General features: G+C 40.4%; 2 protein-coding genes across 2 annotated transcripts; both read left to right on the top strand.

Annotated features, from left to right (window-relative positions):
* Positions 1-3,323: 3,323 nt before the first annotated feature.
* Positions 3,324-6,499, top strand: fdx2 (ferredoxin 2). Its single transcript, XM_080464833.1, has 5 exons — positions 3,324-3,531; positions 3,846-3,897; positions 4,883-4,989; positions 5,064-5,151; positions 5,254-6,499. Exons 1-5 carry the CDS (start codon positions 3,345-3,347, stop codon positions 5,408-5,410), a joined length of 591 nt encoding a protein of 196 aa, XP_080320959.1. The 5' UTR covers positions 3,324-3,344; the 3' UTR covers positions 5,411-6,499.
* A 7,187-nt stretch (positions 6,500-13,686) lies between these two features.
* On the top strand, positions 13,687-14,684 carry LOC308109475 (forkhead box protein D3-like). The gene has a single exon (XM_080463050.1). It carries the CDS (start codon positions 13,701-13,703, stop codon positions 14,580-14,582), a length of 882 nt encoding a protein of 293 aa, XP_080319176.1. The 5' UTR covers positions 13,687-13,700; the 3' UTR covers positions 14,583-14,684.
* Positions 14,685-18,223: the final 3,539 nt, after the last annotated feature.

The following is an 18,223-nucleotide window of genomic DNA, read 5'->3' as shown; positions in this document are numbered from 1 at the left end:
TCCGTCCTTGGAAACACAAGCTATACACATGGTATTCTCTCTGGAGAGTCACCAGACCACTACATCACCCCTCCAACATCTGAGCGAGCTAATGCTTTTGGGCTCTTAAAGGGCTGGAGGAGTGTTAACTGTGTGTATGCCATCTGTGTTGAAGTATTTCAGTGGAGGTGCATGTGTGTCCGTGTCACAGATTTTATGCAGCAGAGTCATCGGGGAACAAAGTGCTAGAGGCCACTTTATATCCAAGTCAAGCATGTTAAAACCTCCAGCCAGCAACACCTGCAGGACTACGTACTCCATATCCACCAGGTAAACTGTCCCTGGATAATAATCCTGTGTGCTTCGGAAAGAAAGTGCCTGTGCTAAAGTGTAGAAGTGTTTCATTATGAGGATTATGGAGTATATAAAAAGTAATAATCTATATGCTGTTGAGTTGACTCTCAGTGCTTGCTACAAAGTTTAAAAAGAAAAAAAAAAAAAGTAGACAGAGGGCTCATATACTTTTTTACGACCATCCACAGGGAAGGAACCTCTGCAGTCACATCCAGATGGGGGGCTTAGGACACATTTTAAAACCTACTTGAAATGTGGTTTCTCCCAAAGCACAGTTCATTGTGAGATACAGGGAGAAAGATAAGTGAATAAAAACTACAGATACCTCACAGGGTGCTCACATTGGGCATTTTTAGGGTCTCCAGAGTTCCTAAATCACATCTCAGATATCAACACAAGGCCCCTCAATAAAAACACTCATATTTAATAGCAGTTTCGGTTGTGTGTGTGTGTGTTTTTAAAGATAACTTGCCTTCCACGGGGAGCTGGACAGAGAGAAAGAGTGCTGGATCCCTTCACCTGCCCCCAGTCAAAACAACAGTCCACTGTCTTCACACACATGATACGCTCAGTCATTCAGCTCCCATCAGATTTCTTATCGGAATTTCATCTCCACAAAAACATGGCCAGGCATGAATTATCTCATCCGCTGCATTACACTGTGTGATGTGGAGCTTTCATTTAGGAAGTAATTATTTTTTGTTTTATTCTTCAGAATTGATAGGCCTGCTTTCGTAAGCACAAACACATCTCGGACATGTTTGGACGGGGCAAACACATAAATGATTAAAAATTATTATTATTATTTTTTAAAGACAGCCCTTGCAGGATTAATTGTGCTGAGACTTCAATAACTTCTTTAATTGTGCTTTGAAAGGGTGGAGGTTATAAAAACAGTATCCTTGTGGGAAATAACTAAGAGCATTCATGAACAGATTATGAGACATTGGATCCATGAGCACAGACTTGTGAAAAGCTCCTCCTCCTGTCCTATAAAGATGCAAAACAACTGGACTCACAGGAAAATCACTGCAAATGAATTTCTAAATTGGTGTAAGTTGTTTTTTTTTTAATGCTTTGGATATTGTGCATCTTCATACTTTGCATTTGTGTTGTTTCAGTGTGTGATTAATCTCAGTAGCAGGTTTGAGGTTTTTTTTCCATGTTTTGTGTCTGGTTGCTTTTTATTTTTCACCATTTATATTTGTTGCCACTTCAGCTAAACTTGCATTTCTGTTAGCGTTGTTTTAAGTCACACTTCACACCAGAAGTTCTCATTTCTCTCTTAACCAGAGGCAGTTTAGTGATGATAATTACGCAAAAAACATTTGATGAATAAGGTTAGCCCTAACCCTAACCCACAGTAAGATAATAATCGTTAAAAATGTAAATGAAGAACCTACAATTTGATCTAATCTCAAATACACCTCTATCCATTCATTTTCTACGTCACTCTAATTAAGGGTTGTGGAGCACTGGAAAGAATAGAAAAAATGAGTAAATGCAGGGTACGACCGGGACAAGTAGCCAGTCCATCATATGGAAATACACAATCATATTCACATATTGACACTCGTGCATGGAGAACATCTAAAGTCCAGTGGAGGCTTCCCCAACTCAAACTGGGACATTAGGAATGGCCACATCTCCAACTATGAAAATGAAAGTGTTCATTACTTTAATAACATCTTGTTTTGTAAAGAAATACAGGCCCTTATTTTAATCATAATGTCAGAAAACAAACATTTACATTTCACTCCTCGCAGGATCCAAACAGAAATAAAGTGTGATTAATTTGAATTTGACAAGAATTATGTAATTTTGTTTTATTTCAACATGTAAACTCCCAGCTTTATTAGCGATTTCAACCCACATGGATGACAAAATACACGGAAGGTGCAATCCATTTGTAAATTGATCAGTGTATTTCAAGCAAAACTGACATTAAAAAAGCATGAATAATATACTGAAGTCAAAAGGAGTTAGATTAGAGTAGATGAGAAGACTTGATATCGGAGAAATGGTGATACTGGAATGTACTTTATCCGACAGAGACCAATGAATAACCGAATGGGTAAGTGAAGCAGATAAAGAACCTGCTACACATTGTGTCTTATTGAAATGTCAGAAGTTGTCAGTTACAGAACAGAAACAGCAAGTGGATATATCTATCAAATGACTGCTTTTTATTGAGATTTCAGAGCCCTGTACATTTCACTTGAATAAACGCAATTATCCATCCATCAGTCTTCTTTTGTTGCTGAAGTGGGTGCCAGTTAACTACGGACAGACACAGAGACACATCCACAAAAACTCAAATTCATTCAAGCATAAAAGAAAATTAGGTTCACTAGTCAATCTCACATGCTTGTTTTGGGACTGTGGCAGAAAACTGGAGTAAGATGAGAGAATGGCAGGGAGAACATGCAAACTCCATACAGAAAGGTCAGACAAAACTCCATCTGACAATATTCTATGATATACTTTGGTGCGCGAGTACTAATCACAACACCAATATGTGAAATCAGTACTTCAACTGAGAAATGTATTTAAATTGGTCATTAAATCTAAAAAGCAAACAACATCCGGCTGCTTTCACTCCTTCAGGTAGTAATCACTGGACTTGATATGACAACAATATTCAATGAAGGGTTGAAGGGTTGAGCTCACTTTGTTTGTCTTTTTTTGTTTTGTATTATTGATGTCTGTGTGACATACAGCTGATATACAGCAGACTCTGCAATGAAGAGTGTCCACTTTGGATGATGAAAAATCCTTTCCTTTATGTAAACTTTCATGGCGATATTGTTACAAAAGATTAGACGTTCGTGGTATTACTTTCCCGTGTTTTATTCAATAAGTGTAATTGTAGGGTTGTAAATAACTGCGCCTGTTGCCCTCCAGATGAATGTTAGCGCAGCAGCGCCCTCTGCTGTCAGAACAGCACACCACAGCGCACCCTGTCCTCCTCTCCTATTGGCTGCTCCGTGTCATGTGACCACAACACAGTCATGGCGGCCTCCGCTGCGGTCCGGTCGAGCATGGGGCTGACTTTGAGACTTTCCCGAGTTATACCGGACTGCAGTACGTGTCCTTTTTATAGATTGAAGAGCTGCGTGAAAAGCACCGCTAATCTACAAGGGAGAGGCCCTTTCGATAGCTTTCGGACGATAAGTCGACATTTGCAGACGAGTATGGGTGAGTGATGTTTGTTTGCTAACGCCTAGCTTCAACCATTGGCTGGATCTTCATTCTGAACTGTTTCGCCGTTAAACAGACTCGAAAGTGTCAGCAATTCATCATTTTACCGGAGCCGTAGTGAGGGCAGAGAGCAGCATGTGGTCAGTAGTTATTAGAGTCCAAAGTCCGCTCAATAACACTTGTGTAACTTGGGATCAGCCTCCACAGCTGAGGTTGTGAAACATCTGCAACAATTCTCCTGTTGTCCCCAGTTGATCAGGTTATATCACTCATCAAAAACACTCACCCAGCCGATGTCTGTCTTCTCTCAGGGCTTCACCACAGTGAGGAGGGGAGCTCCAACGCAGAGGATCCGGAGGATGTGTGAGTTTACTGCTGCCTTCACTTTATATCGTTTCCACGGCTGTCATCTGAAATACAGCAGTGCACATGTTGAAGTTATTTCTACTACCTTTACTCGTGACTCGTGCTGAAAGTAGTGGAGGAAGCATTTATTCTTGACTTAGATTGCCATAGCTGTCAATCATCCCACACCTGCATCACCTAGCCCTGACATGAAATATGCCAGTATTTAGGCTCTCACTGTTTGCATATACAAACCCTTCATACAAACTCCTCATGCATCAATGAAAGCGTCTGGGGATACTGTGGTTCCACTGAGCAAGAACAGAGGGTAAAGTGATTAGATCTCAGGCAGATTCTCTCTCTACTCGCCAACCTGCAGACATTTCTGCTACATGAACTCCTCGTGTTCTGTAGAAAGGACCGCGATGAGACAGCAACTACAGCCTGAAGTTTTAAAAATCATGTTGCACATTTAAAACATGCGAAATGGGATTTGACACCACGGCCATGCTCGGATTTACAAACTACTAATTGACGGTTTGTGGACCCAATAACCTGTGAATATTATTAAGCAGCTTGTCAGACCTGACCGAGGCCTCAGCTCACACAGATGCAGGTTTTCTGAACAGAAACATGATTAGTGCCGCTTATCAGGGTGTTAAAATTATGAGAAGCTGGTCAATATGGCAACAAATACTTTTATAGAGGATCACACATTTTGAAAGTTCACCATTCCACACGTTTAGACCAACTGTCTGGTAAATAAATAAAATACGTCCAGCCCATGTTGTGTTTGTTTACTTAATTTGCTGTACTGATGAGTTTAGGCCCCACTGAAGCACATGGACATGAACGACTCCTCGTCTGTTTACCGCTTAAATAAATTGATTCAAATCTTTGATTTATGTTTTTATGGGTTTATTTACTTTTATATCACAATTGTAATGTACAGTTGTCAGTGGTATGTTCTGTAACCTGTTTCACTGCTGTTATTTCTGTGTAGGGTTAACGTGGTGTATGTTGATCGGTCTGGCCAGAGGATCCCAGTTAAAGCCAAAGTGGGAGATAACGTCCTGTATCTGGCTCACAAGCATGGAATTGAACTGGAGGGTGAGGTTTCATTCAATTTAAGTGAAATTCACTATTGGAAAGAATTATTTAACATTTGTTTCTGATGTATTCAGGAGCCTGTGAGGCATCACTGGCCTGCTCAACATGTCACGTCTACGTGAGCGACGGCCATTTCGACAAACTGCCAGAGCCTGACGAGAGGTAAATTCGCCTCCATATATTTCACTTTTTATATTCATTTTCAACAAATGATTATGGCAAAGAAATGACAGAACATGCTGATCGATGTCTTTGTTTTCTCAGGGAGGATGACATGCTCGACATGGCACCCATGCTTCAGGAAAACTCCCGACTGGGATGTCAGATTGTTCTCACTCCAGAGCTGGATGGCATTGAACTCACTCTGCCCAAAGTTACAAGGAACTTCTATGTCGACGGTCATGTTCCCAAACCTCACTGAGAAGAGGAGCGATTGATGAACGCGCATGAGAGAGATAGAGAGAGAGAGAGAGAGAGAGACCTGAAGAAAACAATACGAGGCGTCACTGTGAGCTTGACACCTCGTGTGCTGGTTGAGCCAGGGGACGACGATGAAGAGGCACAGCTAGGATAGAGTCCACAGCAACTCCCAAGACGTCTTGTTCAGTGACACTTAAATGGTTAACTAATGACAAGACAAGACTGCAGACAAGATCCAACCGTCAGATACTATACTCGTGTCACGTGGCTGAAACCTTTGGCCACTCGGACAAAAAGGAAAAAAACAAATAGGACGGTGTAACTGAGCATATATTTATCCTTGTGGAGCATTCTCAGGCCACTTTTAAGATGCCATTCAATATCACAAAGCTTTTGTTACAACAGCTTATACACTATGGAGAAGGTGGTCTTTTTTTTGTTTGTTTTTGTAAAATCAATCTTTGTGCTATTGAATGGAACATTCCTTGTTACAGCTATTATACGCACAAACATCCTAAGATGTGTTAGTCATTTTATTCAGTTCATTACCGTCATCCTATTCACTTTGTATGCAAAGCATTTACTTTTTGTGTACCATGATCACATTTACATGTTGCGGCTGTTCAGAAAATAATGTCACGATAGTAAAACAAAGGAGATCTCTTCTGCACAGCCTCGAACACAGACAGGAGAGTCATTTATCAGTGTGAAGTGTCTCTGCCTGAAGGTTTATACAAACCAAATCAGGATCAAGATTTAAAACTACACATTTACTACAAACATTTCAAAACATTTGAGGAAAGTATTTCAGATTAAACATATTTTAATCTCTCTGGTGGCTATGACTGATACTTGAGTAAGTTATCTTGTTAAGCTGTTGGATTCACACGAACATTGAGGGGAAGAAAAGTTTGTTTTGAGGCTTCTTGACTTCGCATTACCACAACATTAGGTCATGTCAACTAATTTTCAGCTTCTACTGTATTCGTCAGATCTGTGTCCCAATGTAAGTGAATTGTGTATTTTCTTGTCTTAAAAATAAAAGACATATTTAAAGTTGTGCAATTAAAAAAACATTATTTTGAAAGTCATTCCTGAGCAGTCATTAGGCATTTATAATCAATCAGGGTGACGAGATATTTAGATCACACTTATCGGATTACAATAAAATTTTAAAAAAGTGTTTTACCCTGCAGACTTGTGTCCAAAAAAACTGCTTAGCTGCAGCATCTACAAAGTCAAACTCCGGCTCTGGGTGGGAGACACTTAAATGCATCAGCAGATCTCATTTAGAAAAGTAAAAACACCTGCGCAGCTCCTCCCAGTCCTGAACCGGAGACAGGTCGCCATCGGGTCGACTCCTCACTTAATCCACTCTGTTCTGATCGCGTATCGATGATCGATCTGAAGATCTCAGGTGAGTATTTAACTGTGGTGGACAGTCGTGGCTGCAGGACGGCATCCTGCGGGTTTCAGTCGCGCCATGAGTACATTTTGAATTGTTGTTACCACCAGGCCCACGTGATGACGATGTTAGCAAAGAGGAAGATCTACATACAAAGACAGATTAACTTGAAGATGTAAAATCACGTTCAAACTTTGGAGTGAGTGACGTAAGATCCTCGATCATGAGTTAAGCTTTTTAACTCCAAGACGCTGTCCACGTAATTCTGGTACACTTTCTCTTAAAATGGCTGAATACTTTGATTTGAAATTGTACGTATGATCAGATGAAGTGCCGAAACAGTTTTTTTTTTTTTTTTTAATTTTAATGTGTTGATCGCCCCTGTTTTGAGCATGTCAAATTTAAAAACTAAAATATTGACAATTTGTGGGGGGGGGGGGGGGGGGTTACTTTTGTCACGGCCGACTGAAGACAACATATCACGTTCAAAAAGATGTGACGTTCACTGTTACTGTTTTATGTGACATCACATTAAAGTATCTGATTGTGCGCTCGTGACAGTTGAACTCAAATGAGCGGGAAAAATCCATAAGTTGCTACATTAACGTTCTAGAACACTTCAAACGATCACTTTCTATCGGGTGAGTTACTAAAAGTAATTTTTTTTTCTTCTTCTTTAGAGTAAAAGTATCTTTTCAAAGGAGCAAATGAATGTTGGAATGATTTGAATGAAATAATTCGATGTCGTTGAGATTTTTATTTTTAATGACAGATATTAATGTAAGTCCAATGTAAACCTACAACGTTTGTCTTTGTAAATTTTTAAATATAATAATGCCAAGTATCTCAAGAAAGTTCTTCCAAACTCTTGAGTTTATGTTTTGAACAGTGAAACATCCTGCTTCCTACTGTCTAAAGTTTGTAAACTAAAACAGACACAGCCCTAGCTTACTTATTGTAATAGCTGTTTATGAAACTTGGATGAATTAGCTATAAGATAAGGTCAGGCCCATTGTTAAGCTGTTTTTGGGGGGCATTCTTTAAATAGACAATATTTTGTCTGCTTTTTACAATAAACTAGACTCCACAATGCTCAAAAGATAGACAGAAATAATTGGAATCTACAATAAACTGGATTAAACCTATCACATAATGTCAAGTCAGCTTTATTTATATAGCACATTTAAAAACAATCAAGGTTGACCAAAGTGCTTGACAGCTGAAATGAAAAACAAGACATAATCTGTCAGGAAATATACAGAGTAAGATAAATAATGCCATATTTCAAGTTGTCAGCGCTTGCCTAGAATTAAAAGCCAGAGAGTACATGTGTACTTTTGAAGGTATCAAGAGGCCGAGCGGTTCAAGTAAGCAGTTCCACAGGCTGGGTGCAGCCACGGGGGGAAAAAAGCACAGTCATCTATATTTTTTTAGTCTGGATCCGGGAACTTTAAGGATCATCTGATGAGCCGACCTCAACGATAAAACTGCTGTATGGACATGTAGAAGCTCAGATAAATATAAAGGTACCAACTCATTTAACACCTTAAAAACAAGCAATAAAAGGAGTAATTTTACCTGGGGGGGGGTCAATAAAAGAAACTTAATAATAAATAAAGTGTAGATCCTACATACAAAATGCACATAGTCTCAATATTTACAGATACAGTATACACTAAGACGAGTGCTATTGACTGGACAACACACAGTTGTCTAAATCCCCCAAACGTGGTACATGATATCTGTTGAGAGACTCCTGATCGACAATCTGTTTTTTGTTTTTACCCATGATGCAGGAACTGCTTATAAGCATGAGCACTGAGCAAAGAGCACAAGCCACCTTCATTCATGGAAAAATGAGCCTGGAGGAACAAGATGTTTCTCCATCTGCACTCTTCTACCTTTTCCAAGAGGTTTCTAAACTCGCCCCCTCTGCACAGAGCAGCTTTCCTGTCAACGAGCCACCTTTGAAATGGCCAGACGACGTACAGAGGAAGGATCCCATTGTACTTAAAAAAGAGGAGAAGGATTCACATCTTATTCAAACATCCAACATATCCTGTCACAGTCAGGTGAAAAGGGGACAAGAGGAAAGTCGAGATGACGAGGTCCTGACTTCAGTAGAGCCACAATGTGAAAGCAACAGTCCCTGGAAGGTGCTCGGTCTGATCAACCTTCACTGTGAGAGGCTTCTTTATACAAACGAAGGGGCGTTCTATGACAGATCTACCACAAAATGGATAAATTCAACCACCTGTTTGTCGCCTGCAGCACCAGACGTTAAAGAATCAGGAGTCAGAAGTGGGAGTGATGAGATTGGATATACTTTGGGGCCATCTTTTCCTCCTCCTGAGAGACAACAGATGGCTGCCAGTTGGGTGGATGATGTGACAGACAAGTGCACAGGAGACTTTGAAGAAGACACTGGTGTTCAACTGGAGGCTGTTGAGAAAGCGCACACTGTTGGAGACACACAGTTTCTGGAGGACAATGCCCCAACTGCTTTACGACCACAAGACGGGTTCATTAGAGAGGACGATTTTAGTGTTAACAGACGACTGGAGCACAACCAGGAGGTTAGAATGGCTCGTTCCTCCACTGAACAGGTTCTTTTGGAAACACACACCAACAGTGCATGTTGTGATACCCCGATGACACTTTATGAAAATGACGAGGCTCTTACAGCTCTGTACAAGCCCACAGTGACACTTGACCACAATGCAAACATTTTATCTGCTGAGCCTCCATCCGACAGCCACCCGCCACCTCCAAGCTTCGTCACGCCTCCTTTGGAATCATCAACGCCCGTATTAAGCACCGCAGAGAGCCGTCACTCAATCTCAAAACAAAATGACAAAATCACAGCATCTGACTGCACACTCTTTCTCACCGATGAAAATACTGCTTCAGTTTCCCAACAGAGGTCATCAGTGTCTTTGTCCTCCACATCTTCACAAAAACTGATTTGGGAGCAGCAAAATGAGGTACTTGGTCTGCCCTCTACCTGCCAGTGGAAAACCAAGAAACCCAGGAAGCAGCCGCATCCCCGTCGCAGTGCCGACAGCCACGATCCCGACTTCCAGGGAGTAACGTTCAGGATGGACACACAGCTGGATGACACCAGGGAACAGTGTCGGCTCTGCATCACTTCCAAGTACAGGTAGATGGGACGTCTTTCTGTGAACAAAATCATGATGAATAATTACGCGTGCACACGATTGATGTCAGTTCACTGTATACCCGATACAGCACGGAGGTCCACAAGAGCACAAGAAAACCAAGGCTGAGGACACGGGCCTCACACAAACTCCATAAAACAAGCAGCTCGGAGGATGAAAATGACTCGACGGCTAATGTTTTAAGTGAGTACCTGCACTCTTTAATGAAGCCACTGATTTTACCATAAAGCAAAGATGATTTTCACTACGCTTAATTTAAGTTGAATCGACTTTTATAGCACAAAAGTGTATCAAGTGAGGCTTTACTGTCAGCTCAAATAGAGAATGTATCATGAATATTTAAGTACAATTATTTAAAAAGCTTTACACACTGTCTAATAATGGATGTATTGATTGACATCTGTGAAGTCTCGCTCCACGGTTAGTGTCAATGCCCTTCTTTTCCACTAGATGTCGCCTCAACATTAAAACATGTCACTGACATCTGGAGTCAGGGCAGGTGTGTCAGCTCAGCTGACTTGTTCATAATAGTAAATTAATGGTCACACTGGTTTGTAACCGTGCCTGTTATAATAATAATAATAATGTATTTCAGTCAGATATTATTCATGATTTACAATTGTCTCTGAGTAAAGGAAAAACATAGAAAGCAATCCTGTACTTGCATAAATTGTGTGCTTGTCTTTTTTTCTGCTTAGCCAGACATGGAGGAATGGACTCATGAAACTGTACTGCAACACAAACTCACTGTGTCTCACCTCTTGTTTTATAAGAGAGCAAAGTTTGTGCTTCATGCTGCACCAGAAAAACCCCCATGTGGAGAGACGCGGAGGACGGGACTCCACTCTGCAACGCTTGCGGGATAAGGTAATTCACTGAGCTTCTGCACTGATATATCACAGTGATTCCAACACGGACATTAGAAATCTGTCATATGGAGTGAATGATTTCAATTTCAAAAAATAAAAAATTGAGTACGAAACCTCAGTGTAGAGGTGTAATCAGGACACAATATAGCATCTTTACAAGATACTGGCACAATAAATGCAACTCGGACTGTTGAAGCTTCGTAAAATTTCAACTTCACAATTTCCACTAATGTTGCAACAGGAATAATTTAGTTTCCATCATTTAACATCACATAACCAGAACTGTCCTGTAGCAGTGTCGATTTGGGCCCCTGATCATTAAAACAAAAAACAAAGAAGAAGAAAAAGAACCATTCTCTTGAGGAATATCACCGACATCGTCGCTCTTCTTTTGCCCCGTTACCAGCCTCGGCTGTGGAAAGATGCCGTCTGTCGTTGCTCATGTTTCGCAGATGTCTTGCAGAAATGTAATCAACTGAAATCTGGCGATACTTGACAGAAACCTTTCATTACAGAAACATGCCCCACACATGTTTTCACATATTATTCCGAAGATGACTTTATCAAAACACTCTTTGTGTTCATTTGCTGGCGTTTTCCCTTTGAACGTGTCGGCCGACAAAGCTGAACTCGACCTTTGGAGAAGAAAAACGGCAGTTATTTTGAACAGGCAGTCCTAAACTACCACATATAAACTGTAGAAAACGTGTCCATTAATGAAGATTTGACGTCATTGCACGTATAATTGCAGCCAAATGTTAAGAAGACACCTACCCACCACTGTACTCTGTCGGGCTTTTACAGGTATAAGAAGTACAGAGTGCGCTGTGTCAACTGCTGGCACATCCCTCGGAAAGAAGGCAACTCCAACGCACACTGCCTCAAGTGTGGAAACTTTGTGAAGCTGACCTCAGCTCAGCGAAAACACACCACCTAGAAAACAGAGCGCAGGTTTTAATGTGCCTCTCAGTTCTGTACAGTTCACCACAGGTGCATACACATAAATTATATGGAGAGAAGCATTGGTAACGTACAGGTGTTGACTAAAGTATTTAGATTAATTTCACTGCTTTGGTGCTCTAGACATCAGCACTTGTTCGGTTTGCTTTCCAGAGGAAGAAAGTCATTCTAACTCTCTGTGAAGTGTATTGTTTGTTTGGATTGCTGTTTTTGGTGCAGTGATTTATCTAATACTTATGTTTGTGTGTTTGTAAGTTTATAGGGGTTTGGGTCTATATAATAAATTGAATAAGATGTATCCGTTTGGTTTGGTCTTTCATGTGCGTGTGCGTCTAAGCAAGGCCCACAGCTGACATAAATCCCCTCCTGAAAATGCAATGATGATAAAATGATTGTTTCAGAAGTTTGCACATGTCACATTAAACTGGAGCAAGAAGGAAGAAATCTTCCGTAATAAGGCTTCCCACAGTTTCCTCGGCCCACCCTGCAAGGGGGGCTCACTCGCCAAGTGGGTGGCCTCGCGCAGATTGATACAGTGCAGCTATTATTTCAAAACGGATTACGTCTTCTTTCTCCAGCGTTGCCTGTTTTCGCCATGTGCTTGAACCATCCAGCAGGAACGCAGAAGGGGAAATGAGCGCGGTGCACGCCAAGGACATAAAAGATAAAGACATGCTCAATAAAATTCACATGCTTGTTCGGATTTTACATGTGTATTGTATATAACAGTCTCACCTGCTGCGGTCATGCCAACGTCAACTGGAGCAAAGCCAACAAGTTGATTGAGCTAAAAGTAATTGATAGAAAGAAAAACAATAAAACAGAACAACTAAAGTTGCCTCAGATACTTTTGTTGAAATTCTTAAACTGATTAAAAAAAAAAAAAAAAACTCACTTTAACACCACGATAAGAAGGATACAAGATCCCAAATTTTGAAATAAATAGATTTTTAGGCGAGAGTATCCTGTTTGACTGCTGTGTGCATTTCATTTATAATAATGATGATCAATGATGGGAAGTAACCACACAACACCTGAACTTCGGTATTTCAAATAATTCAATTTCTGACATTGTTTTTTTGTATTTCTACTTCAACACATTTTAAATGTAAACATCTTGATCCCTGAAGTCCTTGAACTGATGACAATATTGATCATGTCTTTTTAATCATAGATTTTTTTTAACATTATCTACTTGTGAAGTTAATGAATCTGGATGAAATGATCCATGTGTTGAAAACAGATTGAAGTGGCACCAGTGTGACACTTTTAAAAGTTCACATGAGCAATCTCACCCTACAGCCTAATTAGAATTAGCTCAGGATCCAGTCATGTTATGGACTTTAATCTGACTTGGTTTTATAGATGTTATTAGTCTTTAGAAAACTAACACACTAATGTTTAGGGTTATTTTGAAGCTATTTATCACTCTGTAATAGAAAGGTAAAATACTTCAAATGAATAATAAAAGCTGTGCCTTTGAAAGAAGGTAGCATCTCTAGAATAGAGTGCGTTTGTATGATCCATATTAAATGCGTCTTTAAATAAGAAAATACTGTTTTGGAGGGTTTGAAATCCTTGGAGAATTACTGAAATGACATCCTTGGTATCCATATATTACTCTGAGTACATGATAGATGATATGAGGGTTTTTTAGGACTGTTTATATGACGAGTAGTGCAGTAGCAGGGGAGGAGGAGGGGGAGGTTTGGAGCAGGAGGCTGAAAAGTCAAAGCAGCAGTCCGATGCGCAACTTTTTTGTGAATGAAAGGAGAAGAAGGGGGTCCACCCTTTCTGTCCTGAGCGGGCTCCGATCGCCGCCTGTTGGGGCCGCCGTCCCACCGGACACTCTGGATCATGACCCTGGACAGCAAACCCATGGACGAGACGGACTGTGGTGAAGATGTGAGGGGTCTGGATTGCTCAGAGTTCAACAGGGGGAAAGTGGAGTTGGCGCGATCCTCCCTCAGTTCAGAGGTGAAGCGGGAACAGGGCGACTTTGCAGACCGGCTGCAAGATGGTCCGACCAGGAGAGGCGCTTCAGCTTCAGCTTCAGCAAAGCCTCCATACTCATACATCGCCCTCATCACCATGGCCATCCTTCAGAGCCCCAAAAAGAGGCTGACGTTGAGTGAGATCTGTGACTTTATCAGCCAGAGGTTCGCGTACTATCGGGAGAAGTTTCCTGCGTGGCAGAACTCGATCCGCCACAACTTGTCGTTAAATGACTGCTTCGTCAAAATGCCCCGGGAGCCCGGGAACCCGGGGAAAGGGAATTACTGGACCCTGGACCCCATGTCCGCCGACATGTTTGAAAACGGCAGCTTTCTTCGTCGGAGGAAACGCTTCAAGAGACAGCACTTCTATTTGGGACAGATGAAGGAGTCCGGTGCGCCAGAGCGCAACGTGATCCCCGCAGCGTTCCCTCTGATCGGAGCGCACAGGATGGCTTCTGCCCCGCACAGTCTGGACCTCTACCGCGATCTGGCCCTAGAAGGTCGCGTGGGCTCCCACGTTTGCCCCAGCAGCATCCCACCTGTCAGCAGCATCATACCTGCGCTCTCCTCGATCCTCTCCAAGAGTTTCCACTCCAGTCAGACTTTTGAACATTTCGACGCACGACGCTGCGCCGCGCTCCCATCTCTGGCTCCAAGCTTCATGCCCCCCGGCTCGGTCCACGGAATGATGACCAACTACCCGGTTTCTCAACTGCCGATCTTCCCCACAGGGATCATAAAGTTGTCGCCTGGTTTAATTTAACCCAACAATGTTTGTCAACAGACCCCCCCCCCCCCCCCCCCCCCTCCTTTCTGCTGCCATGACGCACGGTACAGTTCGACAACGTCCTTTTTTTGCGCAAAACTCCACAGTGGTTTGAAGTTTTCGAACTAATTGTACTTTAGATGTTTGTAGTTGAATCTAGAATAAAAAAGGAGATTCATGTATTTGTTTTCTATGTAATTCAAATCAATGAAGTAATCCTGATGCATAGTTGCATATTTTCAACTTTTACATGAACTGAACTTAAAAATGATAATAATAAAAAAGTCTAGCCAAGACTTAAAAAATGTGTCAGGATGTCATTATATTTGTAAAAGAAAAATTTTACATATATATATATATATTTCAAAAACAACGTAATTAAATATTATATTAAGCTCCACTCCAATAAAGCTAATTTCATACTAATGCTATGTTTCCTGTTAACACTGAGCGTTCGGGGCAATTTTTAAAGTTTTGATGTTAAAAGAAAAGTTAGTTATAATCCACTAATAAAGTTTACAACATTTGTTTATGGTTCTAGTCATCTTATTTGTCCACCAAACAAAGTTGAATGAGAGCAATTTCAAAAACAAATGATACACATTGAATTTCTTCCTCTTTCTTTCTTTCGATCTAAATGTATATTAAAAACATCTGCAGTTTCTCTTCTTCCCCCTCCCTTTGTTGTCTTGTGTAATAACTTGCAGGTTTAATAGAGTTCCTGCTGGAGGTCTTCATCCCACAACATGTTGCTTTACACAGTCATGTACATCGTCACATACATCTGAGAGATTATCTGTCTCTTAAAACTGTATTAGACTTTGATGGATTATTTGTAGTGTTGTTTAAGTTCATGCTTGTTTGTGCACAGATGAGTTTTGGAGGGAAACAATCTGCAAATACACCATTTGTATTTTTTTTTGTTTTTGGGGCAAAAACGCTATTTCACTTAAATGTGTACTTGAGTTCTATTGAACAAAATAAAGGTACTTATATAAATCAGCAATGGTAAAGCTTTTGTCTCAGTTTTTAAGAAATATGACATTAAATAATTCCGAAATTATTGCAAAAGACGTCAGGCATAGAACAGCCTAAAAGGAAGAGTCGATGCGTTAGCTGACAGAAATAACCAAGTAAGAGCCCTGAGATGATTGTACTCTGCTTCTCAATGGGTTCATGACAAACTTCACGGAAAGACAAGAAGTGATAATTTAACTAAACAACTCAAAATAATCATGCAAGTTCTTTCTTTTCATCCCTTCCACTTTCTTTTCTTCTATTCCAAAACATGAATACACAAGTGGAATAATTTGTCAATGAAGTTTTTTTTTTTCTATGTTTTGATGGTTGATGAGTGTTTTCAAGTACATTCTAAACAAGAAGTCCTGCTTTGACAAGCAACCCCTGCGAGTCACTTATATTGGTTTAATTTATTCAACTATAGTCAGAGCACCGTTGTCTTGATTCACACCAGATTATATAAAAGTCACGCCGAAGCTATACATGCAAAAGTGTTGAGGAAAAACCCCTATTGATGATGGAGAAGCTTCCAGCAGAAGCACTCAGAGGTGGCATCTATCGGCTTTAACCAGTTAAAGATTGGGGACAGTAATGAGGGAAAAAGAAATGGATGGATGTAATATCGTCAAGGATTTAGGTGGAGGTGCGATACGGCTCATTGCCGGACTTTTCTCATCTTTGAACAGCTGTCTTCCTCTTAAATAACCCCTCGGGGAGCAGATTGCTTGTCCCGGAACACTCGAGTCGTATTGAGTTTTATTCATTTACAGCACACGCGCACACTTACAATCCTGTTCTCTTCGCTGGGAAAAAAAAGAAAAGAAAAAGCCTATAGATCTCCATGAAGCATGACCCATTAAAGTCAGTCAGTGAAGTGGGAGCCAGAGTCACCGAGATGGACTGTAGCATGAGCACTGACACAGGAAATATGATTTGAGTGTGTAACAAGTGAACCTCTTTACAATCTCTCAGACCTGGGCTGGCAGCGGAGCCTCTTTTCTCATCCACATCTGGAAAGAAATTGAAAGATTTTATTATAAGACTGAATGACCATGTACAAAAGCTCATTTCACTCTGACCTAACCATTAATATATAGACTCATTATTCCATAACTTTAACACTGTGAGTGTAGGTTTTTTTTTTTTTTTTTGTCAATCTGTGTGTCAATATCACGTGGGGTTTTCACATGGATGACATTACCAGACCTGTTTCTTTCTTTCTTTCTTTCTTCTTTTTTCTTTTCATCTGAATGTCTATGTTGTCCCTAAGAAACACAAATGTTTCAAATGATCAGTTTCAGGGTGAGCGAGCGGGAGCTCATTATGTTTTGTCTGGCTGCTTCCAATGTCTGCTTGTTTGGTGGTTATTTACAAATGAGGGGGGAAAAAAGGGTCTATTTTTTTTTTTTTTTTCAGTTCACTCATTATTCACTGATGCTTTGATCTTATTTCAAGTCCAAACTGTAGTCAGACTCATTTCCCCCTGTCGCACATCAACAACAAGCATCGGGAGATTTCAAAATTCAAAAAGGTTAGGACAATATTCAAAAGGTTAAAAAAAATAAATTAAATAATAGATTGCAAGAATGAACAAAAACAACATATCTAAAGATACTCAGTTTTCCTTTCCATGAAAAATCTGAACTTATATTTAGTTTGACGACACTGAAATATCTTGGGAGGGAAAAAAAAGTAGACACAGGGCATGTTTACCATTGTGCAGTATGTTGTCTTCTGTGTGTAAATATGTAAGAAGTGACAAATCTGGATGAAGTTCAATATTGCTTTTATTTTTAACCTCCTTCTCAGCCCCAAAGCCTCAGTGACGCACATGAAGCATCTGATGTTCACTAACGTTCTGGACCTCTCCCACTGGGACACAATGCTGTTGTGATGGATTTAGTATGTCCTCATTGTTCTACTGAAATATGCCAAGACCTTTCCTAAAAGACAAGTTGTCTGATTGGAGCAAATGTTGCACGTTTAAGTCAGCCTACCATGCTAAGGACACAATTACAACCCCTTACCATTGCGTTTTAAGAGTAATAATCCAATTTTGATTGTATTGGCCAACTGTTTTTCATTGCCCTTTAGACAGTTTTCAATAAATTGCTTGAAGGACTGAACACACGAGTAATCCTTTCTGGAGTCAATAACTGTCAGTACAGAATCATGGCTGCTTTCTGTGCAATGTAATCCGAGGTCTTGATAAACACCAGCATCCAGTAATGACCTCTGGCCTCACCCTTTTGCGGGTGTGTCTGTATTTTGAGTCATCGATTGGTCACCGATGTTCTTAATTACCCTTTCAATTATTTTGCTTTGAGGAACATATTTTTAAAAAAAAAACATCATGATTTTGCAAAGTTTGACAAACTATTACCCATCTTTACCTTATAAAAGCTTTGTCTCTCTAAAATGTTTTACTAAGCAGTCACTGGATTGATTTTTTTATATATGAATATGAGAGTACCCTGTTTTTATTGACATCATTTCATCTCAACCTTTGTGAGGTGTGGCTCTCTTGGTGAAAACATTTCTAAAGTTGTCTTGATTAGATTTTTTTGGCCTGATAATTCAGTCATCGTGTAGTCAGTGATTATCACACAATTCCTTTC

This window comes from Lipophrys pholis (assembly GCF_963383615.2).
Source record: "Lipophrys pholis genome assembly, chromosome: 5".
NCBI lineage: Eukaryota > Metazoa > Chordata > Actinopteri > Blenniiformes > Blenniidae > Lipophrys > Lipophrys pholis.
Note: the sequence above shows the minus strand (reverse complement) of the source record. Positions and strands in the feature narration are given on the sequence as shown.